The 19,424-nt window shown below is 48.6% G+C and overlaps 1 protein-coding gene across 1 annotated transcript in view; it reads left to right on the forward strand.

The window, feature by feature from the left end:
• Positions 1–19,424, forward strand: part of A2M (alpha-2-macroglobulin) — a 109,046-nt gene that overhangs the window by 24,668 nt on the left and 64,954 nt on the right. The window contains 8 exon segments of the mRNA XM_060236780.1: positions 4,446–4,530; positions 6,080–6,206; positions 8,095–8,209; positions 8,371–8,480; positions 9,695–9,862; positions 15,635–15,856; positions 17,845–17,908; positions 19,203–19,345. Coding sequence (XP_060092763.1) covers positions 4,446–4,530; positions 6,080–6,206; positions 8,095–8,209; positions 8,371–8,480; positions 9,695–9,862; positions 15,635–15,856; positions 17,845–17,908; positions 19,203–19,345 — 1,034 coding nt within the window.

Here is a 19,424-nt window from a genome sequence, read left to right on the forward strand (position 1 = left end):
AACGAGGGAATGAGAGCAAACTGCCAAGTTGCTGGATCGCAGAAAAGTGGCCTAAAGTTGCCAGCCTGCAGCTGACAGTATATCTCTGGCCAACCATGATCAATTCCCCTGGAGAAAATGGCTCTTTTGAGGGTGGACTCTGTGGCGGAACCGGCCCGATTCTGCCTTCAGACCCGGTCCCGTCAGCTCCCTATGGAGTCGCCAACTCCTGGAGGGAGCTATGTCTCCTCCTGCCCCTTGGGCTCGCTGCCACCACCTGCTCAGTCCCGGGGTTCAGATTGAGAGGAACAGGACTCCCAATCCCCCTCTCCTGCTATGAGGCTAGGCCTCCAGGTCCTCTGCCACCCTGCACTTGGGTTTCACAGAGACCTCAGCGCTTCTTTGGGGCACCCCTGGAGGATTGGCACCTTATCCAACTGCATGCCTTCCCCCTTCCCCGGGGCCCCCTTCTCAAAACAGCGTGGTCTAAAGCGGTCTGGGGATCTAGGTGGTACAGAGATTGATTGCCAGCATTTAAACAGTAAAAATATATTTATTTAAAAAGAGAAAAAGATAGGAAAAGGAAAACAAACCCAAAAACAGTTGCCTTTAAAAAGTTAACACAGCCTAGTACAGCACAACACAGCTCAGCAAACAGCATAACAAAATAAAGGTGGTTTTTAAACGCATCGTATTGTCCCTGGTCTATACTTGATCTGCCTAAGAGAATGACTTACTTTGTCTTACTGCCTGGAGGCCTCATTTTCCTGAGCAGGCCCCCCACAGGCCGGAGCTCAGAGGCAAGCAGCCTCTCTTCCCGAGCCTCTGCTGCAAACTGAGAAAACTCTTCCTGCCTAGCACATGGCAAGAACAACCGCCCTTCCTGCCTCTCTAGGAGACTTTCCCCCTAGCGTTGTTGGTTTGGCTCTGGAAGGGAGGGGGGGAGTGAGGGGAAGGCTACAAAGCCTGCTGAATGGATTTACTGATCCCCGCCTTTTTGGATGAAGCACCAACACTCTCAGATGGCGTTTCTCCACAGACTCTATGGCATTCTACCCTGTTGAGGTCCCTCCCCTCTACAACCCCCCCTAGCTCCACCCCCTCCCCCCCAAATCTCCCAATATTTCCCAACCCAAAACTGGCAACCCTAGAAAGGACCCCACTCCAGTTCCCTTTTAAGGGAGAAAACTTTCTGGCCAGCAAGGCTGCCAATAGGGGTCCAGAGGAACTGATTGCCTGGAGATCAGTTTTAATAGCAGGAGATCTCCAGGTGCCTCCTGGTGTTTGGCAACCCTACAGCCAATGGATGCGTGGAAATGGATGAGCAATGCCTGTTGAGTTCTCCTATGCCAGACTGGGAGGGCTGCAGTTTCACCTTCTGGACAGGTATGCATGTCACCTGCCCTGCCCTCGATAGCCCAGGTAGCCTGATCTCAGCAGATCTCAAAAGCTAAGAAGAGTCAGCCCTGGTTAGCACTTGGATGGGAGGCCGCCAAAGAAGCCCAGGGTCGCGTTCCACAGAGGCAGGCAAAGGCAAACCATCTCTGTCTCTTGCCTTGAAAACCCTACAGGGTCACCATAAGTCCGTTGTACATGATTGCACTTTCCACCACCATCATTATTTTTATAAAAACACCCTGGCCGTTTTCCCACTGACCTTACTCCGGAGCGACGTCCCTCTTCACCGCGCAGCGTCTGCGCGGATTTCCCACCAACTGCTGCGCACAACCAGGAAGTGCCGCGGCTTTTGCGTCGCAGATGTAAACCGCTAAGAACCGGTTTACATCTGCGACGCAAAAGCCGCGGCTCTTCCTGGTTGTGCGCAGCAGTTGGTGGGAAATCCGCGCAGACGCTGCGCGGTGAAGAGGGACGTCGCTCCGGAGTAAGGTCAGCGGGAAAACGGCCCCTGTCAGATGCTCAGGAGCCTTCCTGACCTCTGTAGATAGACCATTTCGCAAGGCGGGGCCCTGACAGAGAAAGCACATACGTTAGCAGCAGTTGGTCTTGCCCAAAGTGGCATAGGACATCCCTATTAGCTATCAGCCAGTCTGGGTCTGCCACTGCTCTTGTACCTGTTGGCAATCCTGGTTCCCTGATGAACTTTTAATGCGGACGATAAGGTTTACGGGCCAGCACCTTTTGGCCCGCGTGGCTCCACTGGCTGCCAATGCAAACAAAGGATAAGACACGGTGTACAACAGATTAAGGAAACAGAGAGAACAGCCATGTAAAAAGAAAATACATGGTTGTACAAATATTTCACACCTCTTTGGGCAATAAAAGCGATTTTGAATGCCAACGTCTGTGGCATTGCTTATTTTTACAATCCCTTCTATAACATACAGTCTTTTAAACAAGAGCACAATGGCTTCTTCAGTACTGACAATCAAACGGCAGTGTCCTAAGCATTCATCCTCAGAGTCCAAAAGCCTCAGTCTTCAAATGTCTCAGTGATCCTTAGAGTTGAGAACAGGTGTTCGGTGTCCATCCTGTTTCAATAACCATCTTCTTCAGATCTCACTACACCCACTTATCAGTGCCTACATCATCCAAGAGTACAAACAGCCAAAGCAAGTAGAGGATACATAAAGTGTTTTCAAGGCCAATACGATCCAAACCTAACACAGAGAATCACCACTCCACAAGGCTGAGCCTTCAGCATTTCCCATTGTTGGCAAAGATTCTAGTTGATGTATTTGAATATTGAGACTTTTGGACTTTGTGGATGAATGCTTAGAATATTGCAGTTTGATTGTTAGTATTGATGAAGCTAACATGCCCTTGTTAAGAAGAAGAATTGTAGATTTATACCCCCACCCTTCTCTCTGAATCAGAGACTCAGAGTGGCTTACAATCTCCTATATCTTCTCCCCCCACAACAGACACCCTGTGAGGTGGGTGGGGCTGGAGAGGGCTCTCACAGCAGCTGCCCTTCCAAGGACAGAGTCTCAGAGCGGCCTACAATCTCCTTTACCTTCCTCCCCCACAACAGACACCCTGTGAGGTGGGTGGACCTGAGAGGGCTCTCACAGCAACTGCCCTTTCAAGGACAACCTCTGCCAGAGCTATGGCTGACCCAAGGCCATCTCAGCAGGTGCAAGTGGAGGAGTGGGGAATCAAACCCGGTTCTCCCAGATAAGAGTCCGCGCACTTCACCACTGCACCAAACTGGCTCCCTCTCATAATATTGTATGTTATGGTATGCATGTTAAAAATAAGCATTGCCACACTCATTGACATCCAAAATATATTGCTTTTATTGTCCAAAGAGGTGTGAAATATTTATCCAAACATCTATTTTCTTTTTTACACAGTTGATCGCTTTGTTTCTTCGTTGTAGCATCCCAGCCTGGCCGATTCTTGCGGTTACGCAAAGAGCCCAGCGGTGGAAATCGCGATCCCTGTGGGAGGGACCTTTCCTTGGCCGTGTCAGCCACGCAGCAGCTGATTCCACCCTCGCTGGGCTGTATTGCTTTCGACTGCTGTTTCCAGGAGGACGATTCTCCTTTAAAACAAAAAGCACTTTTTAGAAAACACATCAGGGGAGAGTGGTCCTCCCGGCCAGCTGTGGCTCAGGATTCTGGTCTTTGACTCTCATTAGTAACGGGCCATTTCACTCTAGTGAGAATTTGACTCTATTTAGTATCATTGCACCTCTGATGAGGACAGGGGGAGCGTATTCTGTATCACAGAACAGTAGAGTCCAGTAGCATCTTTAAGACTAACGAATTTTATTGTCGGTGCTACAGGGCTCTTTACTATTTGGCAACAGCAGAGGAACATGGCTAACTCCTCTAGTATATCTGTATGTTATATGTTAAAAGGTAAATTAGTTGGATGGGAAAACTTCTGAGATAGAAATGCCTTCCTTTGGCCCCAGCTTATAACAATAGGGTCATTAACAGACATCCTCACAAAGATTTCAGGTTTTCACGGCTGGTACCATCATTAGGGTTTGTAGAGTCTTTCGGGATCAAGTGCCGTGTTCTACTGGAGAAAGTTTTCCTTCCAGACGTCTGGAACGAAACGTCTGGAAGGAAAACTTTCTCCGGTAGAACACGGCACTTGACCCCGAAAGACTCTACAAACCCAGACATCCTCACATTTTGACATATTACCGCTTTATCGCTTTCGCATGCTCATGTTACTCAAATTTGTTAATTTTACTATTCCGTCATTAGATCTTAAATTTGTACCATTTTGCATTCTGAGCCACCGGCTACCAGCTATGCGCGGCTCCGCTCACTGTACCGGATTCCTCGTCTGATGAAGTGTGCTTAGAGAGCACACGAAAGCTGACGTTCTGACTAAAACTAAGTTGGTCTGAAAGGTGCAATTGACTCCTATTTTGTTCTACTGCTTTGGACCAACACGGCTGCCCATCTGGATCTACGTATCACAGAGACTTTGGAGACAGTCATGTTAATGCCCTGTCCTTTGTGCTGTCATCTCTTCCCTATCTCTAGTGCTGCCCAAATTTGAGGTCTCAGTGAAGGTACCCAGAATCATAATGATTGAGAATAAGGAACTGAAAGTGACCGCTTGTGGAAGGTAAGTGAGACTGAGCTCCGTTCCTCCTCCTTCTTAGCCTCCAAGCCAATTTCACGCGAGCCAAAGCACTCGCTGGAGGGTTGCCAACCTCCCAGAACGACCTGGAGATCTCGTGCAATTATAACTGATCTCCAGACAACAGAGATAAGTTCCCTTCGATAAAATGGCTGCTTTGGACGGTGGGCTCTATAGCATTATAACCTGGTGAGGCCACTCTGCTGGCCAAACCCCACCCACAAGTCTCCAGGAATTTCCCAACCCATGCCATTGATATGTTCCAGCCTCCATGGTAATGTCAGCAGCTCCAGGAACTGGAATAACAAAAAGGATCATCCTTTGGATATGATGATGATGATGATGATATTGGATTTATATCCCGCCCTCCACTCCGAAGAGTTTCAGAGCGGCTCACAATCTCCTTTCCCTTCCTCCCCCACAACAGACACCCTATGAGGGGGGTGGGGCTGGAGAGGGCTCTCAAAGCAGCTGTCCTTTCAAGGACAGAGTCTCAGAAAGGCCTACAGTCTCCTTTCCCTTCCTCCCCCACAACAGACACCCTGTGAGGTGGGTGGGGCTGAGAGGGCTCTCACAGCAGCTGCCCTTTCAAGGACAGAGTATCAGAGCGGCTCACAATCTCCTTTCCCTTCCTCCCACACAACAGACACCCTGTGAGGTGGGTGGGGCTGAGAGGGCTCTCACAGCAGCTGCCCTTTCAAGGACAGAGTCTCAGAGCAGCCTACAATCTCCTTTACCTTCCTCCCCCACAAGAGACACCCTGTGAGGTGGGTGGGGCTGGAGAGGGCTCTCACAGCAACTACCCTTTCAAGGATGGAGTCTCAGAGCAGCCTACAATCTCCTTTCCCTTCCTCCACCACAACAGAAACCCTGTGAGGTGGGTGGGGCTGAGAGGGCTTTCACAGCAGCTGCCCTTTCAAGGACAGAGTATCAGAGCAGCTCACAATCTCCTTTCCCTTCCTCCCCCACAACAGAAACCCTGTGAGGTGGGTGGGGCTGAGAGGACTCTCACAGCAGGTGCCCTTTCAAGGACAGAGTCTCAGGGCAGCCTACAATCTCTTTTCCCTTCCTCCCCCACAACAGACACCCTGTGAGGTGGGTGGGGCTGGAGAGGGCTCTCACAGCAGCTGCCCTTTCAAGGACAACCTCTGCCAGAGCTATGGCTGACCCAAGGCCATTCCAGCAGGTGCGAGTGGAGGAGTGGGGAATCAAACCCAGTTCTCCCAGATTAGAGTCCACTCACTTAACCACTACACCAAACTGGCTCTCCAGTTTGGGGAAGACCTGTCTCCTAAAATACTACCAACAGTAGACTCCTCGTGATTCCAACTTTTCATCAAGAGGATCACCACTAAGGTGATGGAGGACCTCCTACTTTGAGTGATTTGGGGACAGTGTAAGGGGCAATTCTGATCTTGCAATGGAAGATAAGGCACCTGTTGACTTCAAGAGTGCTTTTTCTCCATTGACCTTTGGCCTCACATTGGATCTGTGTTCTCTGGCGCTCACTGCCATGGGCTCTGTCTTGCAACAGGTACACCTATGGGAAGCCAGTCCCTGGCCTGGTGGAGGTTCAAGTCTGCCGGAATTATCAGAATCACAGAAGCTACTGTAGTGTCAGCAAAACAATAAAGGGCATCTGTGAAGAATTCAGCGGCAAGGTAAGCCTGAAGACTGAAGCAGTGGCCTTTTTGTCCTACAGAGAGAACGGACCGTTCGGTGGCCCTGCGATGGCCAGCCCTCCGATTCCTATTGTGTGCTCATGCCTCTTTGCCCTGCTATCCTGCTTTGCCCTGGTGCTGTTTCAGCTCAAAAGAAAAACCTGAAGACAGGAGGCGGAGGAAAGGGGTCCCTGCGGTATTTCAGAATTTCATTCTGCACGCGCTCAGAGGCAGGCAGTGCCTTCCCATCCTCCTGGTAGAGCACCAACCTGTGGTGTGGGCCCATAGCCGGGGTTTCAAAAATTGGGGGAGGGTAATTTTTGGGGGGACACTTAGCCCCTCCCCACGGCCTTCCCTCCCACCCCCACCGCTTGAGGGGGTTCCTCATTGGCTGCCGGCAGTTCTTTCCACTCTGGGGGGTGGGTCAGGGGCTGCTTGGGAGGGCCCCGCTGCTGCTCCTCCCCGCCCCCTCCCTGCCGCTGCCACTGCTGCCCCCTTCCTCCCAGAATTCAAATTGCAGCAGAGACGGGGGGGGGGGGGGGAGGAGCAACCACCGGCCTCCCACATGATTGAAAGGGCCCACTGATCAGCTGATTGGCGCAATTTGAATCGCAGGGAAGGAAGGGAAGTAGCAGTGGCCCTCGAGTTGGGGGGGAGGGAAGGCTGTGGATTGGGGGCCCTGAGTCAGGACCCCCCCTCAAGGAAGTTGAGCTATGGCCCCCACAGGCTCCCTCCATAGCTGCTGGCCTGCTGTGGTGTATAACATCAAAAGGATGTACACAGGTGGGTTTCTGGACCTAATGTGGAACAGGCGGGCCAGATTTCCTTCATGTTTGGCATCACATCTCCCACAGTCTTCCTGAAGATGGCAGCCAGTTTTCAAGCTCCTAGCGAGTTGAAAGACAAATGGACAACTCCTTGTATTAGTTTAGCTAGGGCAAGTATTTGAAGGGCTGTCACAGAGAGAATGGGGCTGAATTGTCTCCCATGGCCCCAGAAGGTCAGACTAGAACCAACAGGTTAAGTTAAATCAGAGAGTGTTGTTTCGACTAAACATTAGGAAGAACTTCCTGACAGAGCAGTTCCTCTGTGGAACAGGCTTCCTTAGGAGATCGTGGGTTCTCCTTCCTTGAAGGTTTTGAAATAGAGGCTTTGATGGCCATCTGACAGCAGTGCTGATCCTGTGAACTTAGGGGGAGATATTTGTGAATTTCCTGCATTGTGCATTAGTGGCTATTAGCCACAGGATATAGATGGAACTCTATATCCAGGGGCAAGTGATGCTCTGTATTCTTGGTACTTGAGTCAGGACCCCCCTCAAGGAAGTTGAGGCATGGCCCCCACAGGCTCCCCCCATAGCTGCTGGCCTACTGTGGTGTGTAACATCAAAAGGGTGTACACAGGTGGGTTTCTGGACCTAATGTGGAACAGGCGGGCCAGATTTCCTTCATGTTTGGCATCACATCTCCCACAGTCTTCCTGAAGCTGGCAGCCAATTTTCAAGCTCCTAGCAGGTTGAAAGACAAATGGACAACTCCTTGTATTATTTTAGCTGGGGCAAGTATTTGTCACAGAGAGAATGGTGCTGAATTATTTCCCATGGCCCCAGAAGCTCTGTATTCTTGGTACTTGGGGGGACAACAGTGGGAGGGCTTCTTTTGTCCTGGCCCCACTGGTGGACCTCCTGATGACACCTGGGGTTTTTGGCCACTGTGTGACAGCGTGTTGAACTGAATGCGCCAACATGGCTTCTCTTACATTCCTATGTGCGGGGGGTTGGACTAGATGACCCTGGAGGCTCCTTCCATCTCTATGATTTTATGATTCTAAGACTTGGGAAGCGAATGCATTACCAGTATAACTTGATGCTGTTTGGGTTCTTCTGCAGGCAGATGTACACGGATGCCTCTCTCAGGTAGTGAAAACCAATGCATTTCAGTTGATGAGAGGAGGGTATCAAATGAAGATTGAGGTGACAGCCAAGATCACAGAAGACGGCACAGGTAAGGACCAGCAAGGCCATGCAGGTGGAAAGAAACCGACGTTGCTGGGAAGGTCGGATGTGGCAGGAGACAGTAGACTACGGTGTTTTTCTGGTTAATGTGCTTGTTCTGCATGCGAGCGCACATGTGTGTCATCTGGCTTGTTTGTTTGGTTTTGGCAGGAGTGGAATTCCTGGGCAAAGGTTCCACTGAAATCACCAATACTGTCAGCAGACTTACCTTCCAAAAACTGGATACTTATTACAAGCCTGGGATCCCCTTTTTTGGGCAGGTAAGGCTTTACAGCAATGTCACCAGGACAGGGTGGCCGGAGCCCTTCAGGCACTCTGTCCGCCCTTAGGGGACTGGCTGTGGCTCAGTGGCAGAGCATCAATTTAATATGGCAGAAGGTCTCAGGTTCAGCAACCAGCATGCCCTGTTGCGAGGGCCAGGTGATGTGAGACAGCCCCTCCTGAGACCCTGGAGAGCCACTGCCAGTCAGAGAAGGCCACAAGCGACCCTGAGAGACCGACGGTCTGGCTTAGCAGAAAGTCGCTTGACATGTTGTTCACATGAATCGAAAACCTATTGCAGCCTCCTGGGACAGTGCAGTAAAGGGCAGAAAAGGGCAACTGGGATGATTACAAGTTTGGAACACTTTCCCTATGAAGAAACGTTTGGGGCTCTTTAGCTTGGAGAAACGTCGACTGCGGGGTGACATGATAAGAGGTTTACAAGATTATGCATGGGATGGAGAAGGGAGAGAAAGAAGTCCTTTTCTCCCTTTCCCACAATATAAGAACTCGTGGGCATTCAATGAAATTGCTGAGCAGTCGGGTTAGAACGGATAAAAGGAGGTACTTCTTCACCCAAAGGGTGATTAACATGTGGAATTCACTGCCACAGGAGGTGGTGGTGGCCACAAGCATAGGCAGCTTCAAGACGGGGTTAGATAAAAATATGGAGCAGAAGTCCATTAGTGGCTATTAGCCACAATGTGAGAGCCAGTTTGGTGTAGTGGTTAAGTGTGCGGACTCTTATCTGGGAGAGCCGGGTTTGATTCCCCACTCCTCCACTTGCACCTGCTAGCATGGCCTTGGGTCAGCCATAGCTCTGGTAGGCATTGTCCTTGAAAGGGCAGCTGCTGTGAGAGCTCTCTCCAGCCCCACCCACCTCACAGGATGTCTATTGTGGGGGAGGAAGGGAAAGGAGATTGTGAGCCGCTCTGAGACTCTTCGGAGTGGAGGGCAGGATATAAATCCAATATCTTCTTCTATCTTCTATATATGTATATATATAAATTTATATATATATGTATATATGTAAATTTTTGGTCACTTTGTGATACAGAGTGTTGGACTGGATGGGCCATTGGCCTGATCCAACATGGCTTCTCTTATGTTCTTATATTCTTATGACATATGTCTCCGCCACCACTCCTCTGCCCTATGGGCCCCATCAAACAAATATAATCACAGCACCATTTCTATGGCTTTGCATGATTAGGTGAAGCTAGAGGATGGTAAGAAGGTGCCAATTGCCAATGAAACAATCCAGATTCGTATGACATCTCCGTCCACTACATCCACTACCAACTATACAACTGATGACCAGGGGATAGCACGGTTTCCCATCAGCACTGACAACTTCACGGATGCTTATTTTGATTTGGAAGTGAGTATTCCTGGGATGTGACTGGGGGGAAAAAATACCCCCGTGGTACAGTGTTAGCAATCTTCTCTACCAACGGAGAGTTTCTTTTTTTCTGCTGTTCCTTTCGCTTTCCTTTTCCGCTTTCTTCTCCGCTGCCATTTCCCCATTTGCCTTTTTTTACTGCCATGCGTATTCTTTCTGTTTGTCAGTCGAAAACATGTTTCAGGAAATATATGGCAAAAATATAATGAAACTCCCCATCAAGTGGTGGATGGAACGGCTGTGTTGGCTGTTTCTCACCTCTGGGTGTGCCTTCAGACATTGCACGAAACCAAATGCAGACCATTCTACTAAGTTTGGTCCTGAAGCTTGAAGATGGCTCATTAAGCATGATAGAGGTTTACAAGGTTATGCATGGGATGGAGAAAGTAGAGAAAGAAGTCCTTTTCTCCCTTTCTCACAATACAAGAACTCGTGGGCATTCGATGAAATTGCTGAGCAGACAGGTTAAAACGGATAAAAGGAAGTGCTTCTTCACCCAAAGGGTGATTAACATGTGGAATTCACTGCCACAGGAGGTGGTGGCGGCTACAAGCATAGCCAGCTTCAAGAGGGGACTGGATAAGTATATGGAGCAGAGGTGCATCAGTGGCTATTAGCCACAGTATATATATGTGTGTGTGTGTATATACACACACCCATATATTGGCCACTGTGTGATACAGAGTGTTGGACTGGATGGGCCATTGGCCTAATCCAACAAGGATTCTCTTATGTTCTTAAGCACAGTTCAGCTCCGTTCAGATGACATCCCTAATTTAATTACATTATCTAGGATCTACATAATTGTCCAAATACAAATCATTTTACAAATTGTGGTTACTTAAGCCCTTGTTCACATGTTACAGTGAATGCACGTACATCCTGCTGACCTGTGTGTACATACATCTGTTTGTAAGAAAGAGCCAAGCAAGGCTGTCTCGCCCACTAGGCAAACTAGGCTGTTGCCTAGAGCACCGAGAGGTGGGGGCACTGAATTGGGCTCCCCCCCCCCTCCTGGTGCCCATGGCAAATGCCTAGTTTGCCTGTCTCTCTCTTCCCCCCCACCCTGCTGCCACCACCCTCCTCCCTTCCTCCACAGCGCTGTGCTCTGTTGCTGCCCCCCCCCCCCACTGAGCCAAGCCGAGGCTGGTCCTTACCAGCTTCAATGCGGCTGGTATTGAAGGGCCCACGAGAGGAGGACTTCGCTCCCCCTCATTTCCGGTTCCGGGAAGGAGGGGGAGTGAACTCTCCTCCCACGGACCCTTCAAAAGATTAAAAGCCACACCAGCCACATTGAAGCTGGTAAGGACCAGCCTCGGTTCGGAGGGGGGTGGGAAACAGAGCTTGGTGCTGGCTTGCAATGTCGCAAAGGAGAGGAGGGCAGGGGTGGTGGAGGGGTGAGGATCAGTTTGGGGAGGTGGGTGACAGAGTGTGGCGCTCCAAAGCAGCGGCACAAAGGGAAGGAGGGAGGCGGGACAGGGGAAGGAACAGCCTTGGCGGGGGGGGGGGACAATGGAGTGTGGTGCTGCAAGGAGGGTGGAAGGAGGGTGGCTGTGGCAGGGGTGGGGTGGTCAGGGAGCCTGCCTGGGACGCCATGCGCCTACGGGCCGGTGCTGGACCCAAGATATGTTCATGTTATGAATGAAACTGGGAACTAGTATCTGGATAAATGTGAGATTCAGCTGTACATCTGTTGACTGGCGCATGAGAATTGCTCAACACACATAACAATCAAGCGTACACTCTGCATGCATTGTCCCTGCATTAAGTGCAACTTGTGAACGGGGCTTTAGAATCTCTCTGACCAGAAACTGAATCGAAGGTGTGAAACTGGTCTTAGCTTCACTTTGGAGGGATGTGTGAATGCAGACATTCGGTAGCTTAATCCGCTGCGTTCCCCTGAGCCCACTCCCCAGCAATAGCAACACCTTGGCTAGCATTTGTCAAGCCAAGAAGAATTTGAGGGATTGCCAGCAAGCCCAAACCTGGCTCCATAAATGAACTGCAGTTTAAAATAAACCAATGAAGAACGATCCAGGTGAGCAGCCACGTTGGTCTGAAGCAACAGAACGAAGTTGGAGTCCAGTAGCACCTTTAAGGCCCACAAAGCTTTATTCGGGATATGAGCTTTGGTGTGCCAAGCACACTTCGTCGGACAACGGAAGGGAATTAACAGTCCTATATAGAGAAGGTGGGCAGTGAAGCATGCAAAAGAAGTGAAAACGTTTTTAACAGATTAAAAGAATAACAAGCTTGGTTTCCGGTTATCATTTATCTGGGTTCAGCTGTCAAGCATCGATATTTCTCAATAATCAAGCTTTTTGTTCTTTAATCAAAAACTTGTTTCGTTGTAAAAACTCCATAGCTTGTCCAAGGATGGACTCCTTGGAAGTAATGACGTACACAGTATTGAATAGTAACTTATATGCAAACTTCAAAAGGATAGGTTACAGATAACTTCAAAGGAATAACATAAAGATGCAAATTGAGTTGAGGGTTCAAAGGCTACTCACTGGTATCTCTTTTATGACTAAGGAATGTCAGCTAATAAAAACATCTCCCTTTCTCACACTTTCTCTGAGAACCGATAAGACCTGGCTGTGTGAATCTGAGGGAGAGGCACTCTACACCGTTAACACAAGGTCACTCTTAACATCTTTGGGTCCAGATCAATTTATTATGGAAAGAAGGAGAAGTAGGGGGGAGGAGGGAAAAGCGAGAGGGGTGTTCTGCTTTGTATCTGGCTTGTCTGCTAAACACATATAGAGAAAGCATATAGAAATAGCATGAGGTGAGGGTGGGAACAGCAAAGTCAATTGACATGTCAGAATTGGAGACTGATGTGTCCTTGAAGGTGAGAGTCTGTGTCATTAGCTGGGCTGGCACACGGGAGTAGGCAGGGTAGGCGGCTGCTTAGAACACCACCCTGCCTGGGGTGCCACCAGGTGCCCCCTTACTCCCCTTGCCCCTTCCCCGGCTGGAAGGTGCCGCTCGGCCGCCACACTCTTTGGAGGCTTTCTGAGAAGCCTCCGAAGAGCACGGTGTTTTAGTGGTGCCCTGTTGAAAGTGATCAGGCAGTGCAGGGGGAAAGTGGTGACGCGGCAGCACTCTTGTGCACTGCTCGTTGCTCTCTTCCCCCCACACTGCCCTGCATTATGATGTCACTGGGGAGGGAGCCCCTAGTGCCGGACCTGGTCATTAGGTTTCTTAATCGTAAAGAGTGATAAATTTAGAGTCTGTTGTCATGCTCCATTGGGTTAAACCCATGCTTGACCGGTGACCAATCTCATCTGCCTGTCCCCTCTCAGGTTAGAATACCTACCCGTATACCTAGGGACTTAGACTTGTAGCTAAAGCAGTTAACAGGCAGCTTTTATTACCTTTTATTGGCTTCCCACGCAAATGGGATACAGATCAAATGGCCTTCCAATTTATTACACCGTTTTGCCATCTGGTCCTAGTTTTGGATCAGTTTATATCCTTAAACCACCAGCTATGTGTATTTCGGCTCACTGTGCCCCATTCCCTCATCTGAAGCAGTATGCATGCATGCCAAAGCTTACATTCTGGATAAAACTTGGTTGGTCCTAAAGATGCTACTGGACTCCTACTCTGTTCTATTGCTTCAGACCAACACGGCTGCCCACTGCCTATGTACACCTAGGGAGTCCTGGAGTGGACGTATTATTGGTGCCATTGATAGTGGACTATCTGTAGTGTGAACTCCGATATTAATTATTGGTATTATGCTGCGTTTCTGCTGTTATAACCCACCCTGAGCATGCTTGCAGGGGCTGGAGGGCTAAAAGTCTAATAAAATAAAATAAGTCATGCCTTGAGTCACCCAAGAAGGAAGTGGCACATGCATTTCTGTGTGAATGAGCATCTCCTAGCAGTTCAGTGAATGGGCAAGAGTTCCAATGTGGGCAAACCATAAGAAAAGGCTGTCGTTACTAACTAAAATGCAATCAACAGAAAAGAATCCGCACAGATGAAGTTGGAAAGCGTTCATGTACCACAACGAGAGTTTACAGGCCAGAAAACAAACCAACCCAAAAAGAATAACTAGCTAGCCTAAACTAGATGCGTTGTTACCTTCCAAAGGACTGTAGCCGATTCCACACTAACCTTGCTCCAGGCTTCTGTTTGTCTCCGGAGCAAGCTAGCGATTTCACACCGGCTGCTCCGCGCCACCATTTTGCGCCAAGGCAACCTATGATTTGCCACGCTGCAGCGTTAACCTGAGGTTTACGCTGTGGCACAGTGAAGCGTGGGTTGCCCTGGCGCAAAATGGCGGCACGAAGCAGCTGGTGCGAAATCGCTAGCTTGCTCCGAAGACAAACAGAAGCCTGGCGCGGAGCAAGGTTAGTGCAGAATCAGCCTGTGTTTCTACAGCCTGCCAGAGTCCTGTTGCACAGTCCGACGACGTTCTCTACTGCTGATCTGTAGAGCTTGAGGCTGGCGATACACAACCCATCTTCCCATCCTGACAGTGGAGACAAAACGCTTCTGCTCTCCCTGACATTAGCTCTCTCTGTGTTTTCTTCCTGAGTGTGGCATGCAGAGTTTATGTCTGTTTTCACATAGCTCTGTGCTTTGATTGAGGCAAGCTATCTCTCACTTACAATACTTTAACCATTTTGGGGCTTTTTTTTAAACTGTGGTTCTCGTTGTTGCTAGTTTGTAAGTGCTACATGTTTAATGTATAATAACATTGAAGGTGTCCAATCAAAATTCCTACAGAAAATTCTGGGATTCCCAAAGTGCGTACCATATGCAGTTTTGTGTTTAGAAACAGGGATGAATCTTGTGGAAACACAAGCATGGCTAATGTCACTTAAATACTGGCTACGGCTGCATTTCCACTCTGACTCAGAGAGCCTTTTTTATCAACTGCTCTCAGAATCTAATTTGTCAAATTGGCTAGTATTTATTGAGAGGAAAGTTAAATCTATGGGCATTGATTTAGATTCACTTCTTATGCTATCCTTAAAAGATGCTTTTTTGAAACTTAAGCTCGGAATTCTAGATATTGAAATGCAAACGCTATATAGCCTGGCCAACAAGTCTTGCTCCCCGCTGAATTTCGAACTTCCTCTCTCAGTAGGGAAATTAGTGTCGTATTTCTCCTCTCTACAAGCTCCACAGCAACGGCGTGCGTTCTCGTTAACGAGATGTAATGCATTACCATCTGCTATCCTATTGGGTAGATTTAACAGGATTGAGTACTCTAATAGACACTGTCTTTGTAATTCCAAGTGTATTGAAACTATTTCCCATGTATTATTGAACTGTCCTCTTTATGATGATATTCGTTGTATATACCTGAAAGATATCTTAGCAGATATGTTGGGCTGTGCTGATTCAGGCAAAGTCCACAACCTTTTAAATGACACTTGCGCTGAGGTAACTTTAACGGTGGCTAGATTTCTTCAACAGGCCATGGAAATACGACAGAGAATGGTTCTGGAATGACCACATTTTATTTGTTTTAATGATTTAATTTGGCTAAACTCGACTCATATATATTTTACTTATTTTATGTATATTAGCTCCCTATGTACTCTATAATCTAGGATTTTATATTATTTATATTGCTATTTTACTGCTCAATCTGTTTTATGCCAATGAAGGCTTGCTGTCTGCTGCCTGTCTTATTTTAAGCTGTTTGGAATGCCCTTGTTGTGGCAGAAAGACCATACCGAACTGTAAACATAATATTTCCTAATCTCTGGGCCATTTTTCTATTAGGCGGCTTATAAAACGGAAGAATACTGCTATGATGGGAACTGGGTCTTTGCTTCTCATCAGAGAGCCTATCAAAAAGTATATCTCTTCTACTCTCCAAGCAAAAGCTACCTCCATATAGAGCCTGTTGCTGACACTTTAAGCTGTGATCTCGCTCAGCTAGTCAGAGTACATTACATCTTGAATCCGGGTGCTCTGCCAGAGAAGATCCACTTTTATTATTTGGTAAGTCTGAGCGATCTTAACTTAGAATCATCGATTGGGAAGGGGCCATACAGGCCATCTAGTGCAGCCCCCTGCTCAATGCGGGATCAGCCTGGCAAGGGTTTGTCCAGCTGCTGCTTCAAGACTGCCAGTGAGGGGGAGCTCACCACCTCCCTAGGGAGCTAATCCCACTGTTTTTTCCTAATATCCAGCCAGTACCCTCCCGCCCTTAATTTACACCCCCCTTATTGTGAGTCCTCTCCTCTGCTACCCACAGGAACAGCTCCCTGCCCTTCTCTAAGTGGGAGGCCTTCGGATACTTCAAGAGAGCAATCATGTCTCCTCTCAGCCTCCTCTTCTCCAGACTGAACATTCCCAAGTCCCTCAGTTTTTCCTCATAGAGCTTAGCGGTCTTCCATGGCCAAGACCTGGGGGTGGGGTGGAGGGTGCGCTCAGCAACAGAGGAAGTCTCAGGCCCGATCAACAGTCCCTTTTGAAGAACAGACTGCTGATATTGTTAGCAGGGCTGGGGGAAAACTCTGAGTGAAACTATGGAAAGCTGTCTCTGTTTCCTGTCAACATAGAAAATATTAGACGCGATTGTTTGGAGTAGCAGTGGAAGAAAAAAGATTTGTCGTTGTCTTGACAGTGTGATGTCACTTTTGGGGAAAACCTGGAAATGATGCCAGTCCTCTCTAGGAATTACCAGAAACTCTATGATTTTACCATAGAAGTCTCTGGCGATTCCTAGAGAGGAGTGATGTCACTTTGAGGCTTTTCTGGAAGTGTCAGCTGCCCCACTCCCCCTCCCATCTCCTACTGGTTGCCACACCATGCCTGATTACTCTAGTGGTTTTACTTAGGGCCAAGATCAGCTGTGATGGCAAAAGAAAGCCTCTTTTGCTAGGTCCAGCGATGGCCTTATTCTGATGTGAAGCAAGAGTGGGCAGTGGTGCGGTTTAAACATTAAAAACGGTTTTGCTAGTGAGGAAAGCAGAACTGGATTCCTTTTGGAAAAAGGCGGGCTAGAAGTGGTGTAAACCAGTCAATAAACCCTCCCTTCCCCCATTCCTCTTAGCACCGCAGTCATTCACTTGGCTTCCTTATCCTTGTAGCTGTCAGGCAGTGTAACTTTCCCTGAAATAAAATGCTTAGCTTAATAGCTGCCATATTGAACCACTGTTACTAACCATGAGAAAGACCTTGCATATCAAAATAGAAGGTTGTAGATCAGGGGTCCTCAAACTTTTTAAATAGGGGGCCAGTTCACTCTCCCTCAGACTGTTGGAGGGCCGGACTGTCGTTACTGTACAAGGCCGCGGGCCGTCAGTTCTCCGTCTTCTGCATCTCTCTCCCTTCCCCACACCACACACCCTGGCCTGGGAACTCACCTCACCTCGGTATCACCTCACACTCTGTCTCCGCCGCCTCAGCCCAGTGCCGGAAGTGTGCATTGCTAACGCGAGTTTAGGTCGAACGTCACTTCCGGTCTGATTTTGCCATAACCCGGCGGGCCGCATAAACGTCCTCAGCGGGGCGCATCTGGCCCGCGGGCCGTAGTTTGAGGACCCCTGTTGTAGATTGTTGCCAGTGCTTGATGTGAATCTCTCTCTCCCTAAGACTAACAAAAGCAAGAATTCTCCTTTCTTATTGGCTGACAGTAGCCTGATGGACATTTGCCAGAGGAAAGGAAGGGGAATGGAACAGGGACCCTGGGATTATAGGTGGTAGCTGTGGTTGTGACAGCTTGTTTGGCTCTCCGTTTCAGGCAACATCATATCTCCGTTATACTTCAAAGCCCATTCCTGCACATTTATTCCTCTTATCTGGGATTTCACCGGGCTTCCAATCCAAAATTAGATTCATGAGTTTCAGTTTATTATGTCGGATGTGGAACCACCTGAATCCCTAAGAGCAGCACTTAGTTCCAAGCGTATCGATTGGAGCGAGCAAACATCCTCCTCCCCCGTCAGCAGTTCCACCGCTCACATTTCTGTTGTTCAATGCAGGTGATGGCGAAGGGGAGCATTGTGCACTCTGGAATCCATGCGGAGCCTGTGGAACATGCAGTAGGTAAATGCTTCCCACACTCTTCTCTTCCTTCCCCTTCGGCCCAAGGCGCTTGCCTGCTGGGAGCTGGCCATGTGCTGTGAGGGGCCCTCGCATTCAGCATCCCTCATGAGCACTTCCTTGTTCAGAACAGGGAGGAAATCCTCTTGGAGCATCGGATGTAGTTGGACGTGGGAGGACTTTGCGCTGTCTCCTGTCTCAGACTTGAGAGATAGCACCAAAGAGTTTAGCCAGATAGAGAGGTCAGGACACACAGAGCATCCCTTCCTTCCTGCTATCTGATCCTTTCCTTTGAAGTAGGATGCTATTCTTAGGGATGCAATTTCCTGTTTCCTCTCTCACGCTTCCTCTGCCTCGCATGCACAAAGAAGGTGCATGATCTCGCCATCTTGCCTCATGGAGGCTGGACACGTGGCTAGCATCCAACACCTTCTAGTTAGCAAGGACAGGTAATCCATCCCAGTCTCTTACCTCACTCTCCTGCAGGTATTTCCTTCAATAAAAGTTGTTTCTTAGTCTTAGAACTAATTGCTAACTCTGTGTAACTCTGTTAACTTTGCTGCCACCCCTAGCCTCAGCTTTATTGTATTAAAGCTTTGAGCGCTGTTATTTTTATTTGGTTCTCTGGCAGTACCAAGTCATAAGAACATAAGAGAAGTCATGTTGGACAGGCCAATAGCCCATCCAGTCCAACACTCTGTGTGACAGAAGAGCATAAGAGAAGCCATGTTGGATCAGGCCAATGGCCCATCCAGTCCAGCACTCTGTGTCACAGAAGAACATAAGAGAAGCCCTGTTGGATCAGGCCAATAGCCCATCCAGTCCAACACTCTGTGTCACATAAGAACATAAGAGAAGCCATGTTGGATCAGGCCAATGGCCCATCCAGTCCAACACTCTGTGTAACAGAAGAGCATAAGAGAAGCCATGTTGGGTCAGGCCAATGGCCCATCCAGTCCAGCACTCTGTGTCACACAGTGGCCAATATATGTGTACACACACACACACACACACACACACACACACACACACGTATATATATATATACGTTTCTCCAATCTAAAGAGCCCCAAGCATTTTAACCTTTCTTCATAGGAAAGTGTTCCAACCCTTTAATCATTCTAGTTGCCCTTTTCTGCACTTTTTCCAATGCTATAATATCCTTTTTGAGGTGCGGTGACCAGAACTGTACACAGTATTCCAAATGAGACCGCACTATCGATTTATACAGGGGCATTCTGATACTGGATGATTTGTTTTCAACCCCCTCTCTCTGGTTCGTTTTTCAATCTTCTAGCCAAAGGGGTGTTTTTTCTGGATTTTGATGTGGACGTCCATACTGCTCCCTTGGCACGCTTGCTTGTATACGCCATTCTGCCCAGCGGAGAAATCGTTGCTCACACAGCAGATTTTGCTGTGGAAAACTGCTTTTCAAACAAGGTAAATGAAGGCGCCTCAAACCTGTACAGGCCAGCCACAAACTGGCTCTCTTTCATTACATTTTTAACAGAAACTCCCA

This window comes from Heteronotia binoei, chromosome 4 (assembly GCF_032191835.1).
Source record: "Heteronotia binoei isolate CCM8104 ecotype False Entrance Well chromosome 4, APGP_CSIRO_Hbin_v1, whole genome shotgun sequence".
In the NCBI taxonomy this organism is placed as follows: domain Eukaryota; kingdom Metazoa; phylum Chordata; class Lepidosauria; order Squamata; family Gekkonidae; genus Heteronotia; species Heteronotia binoei.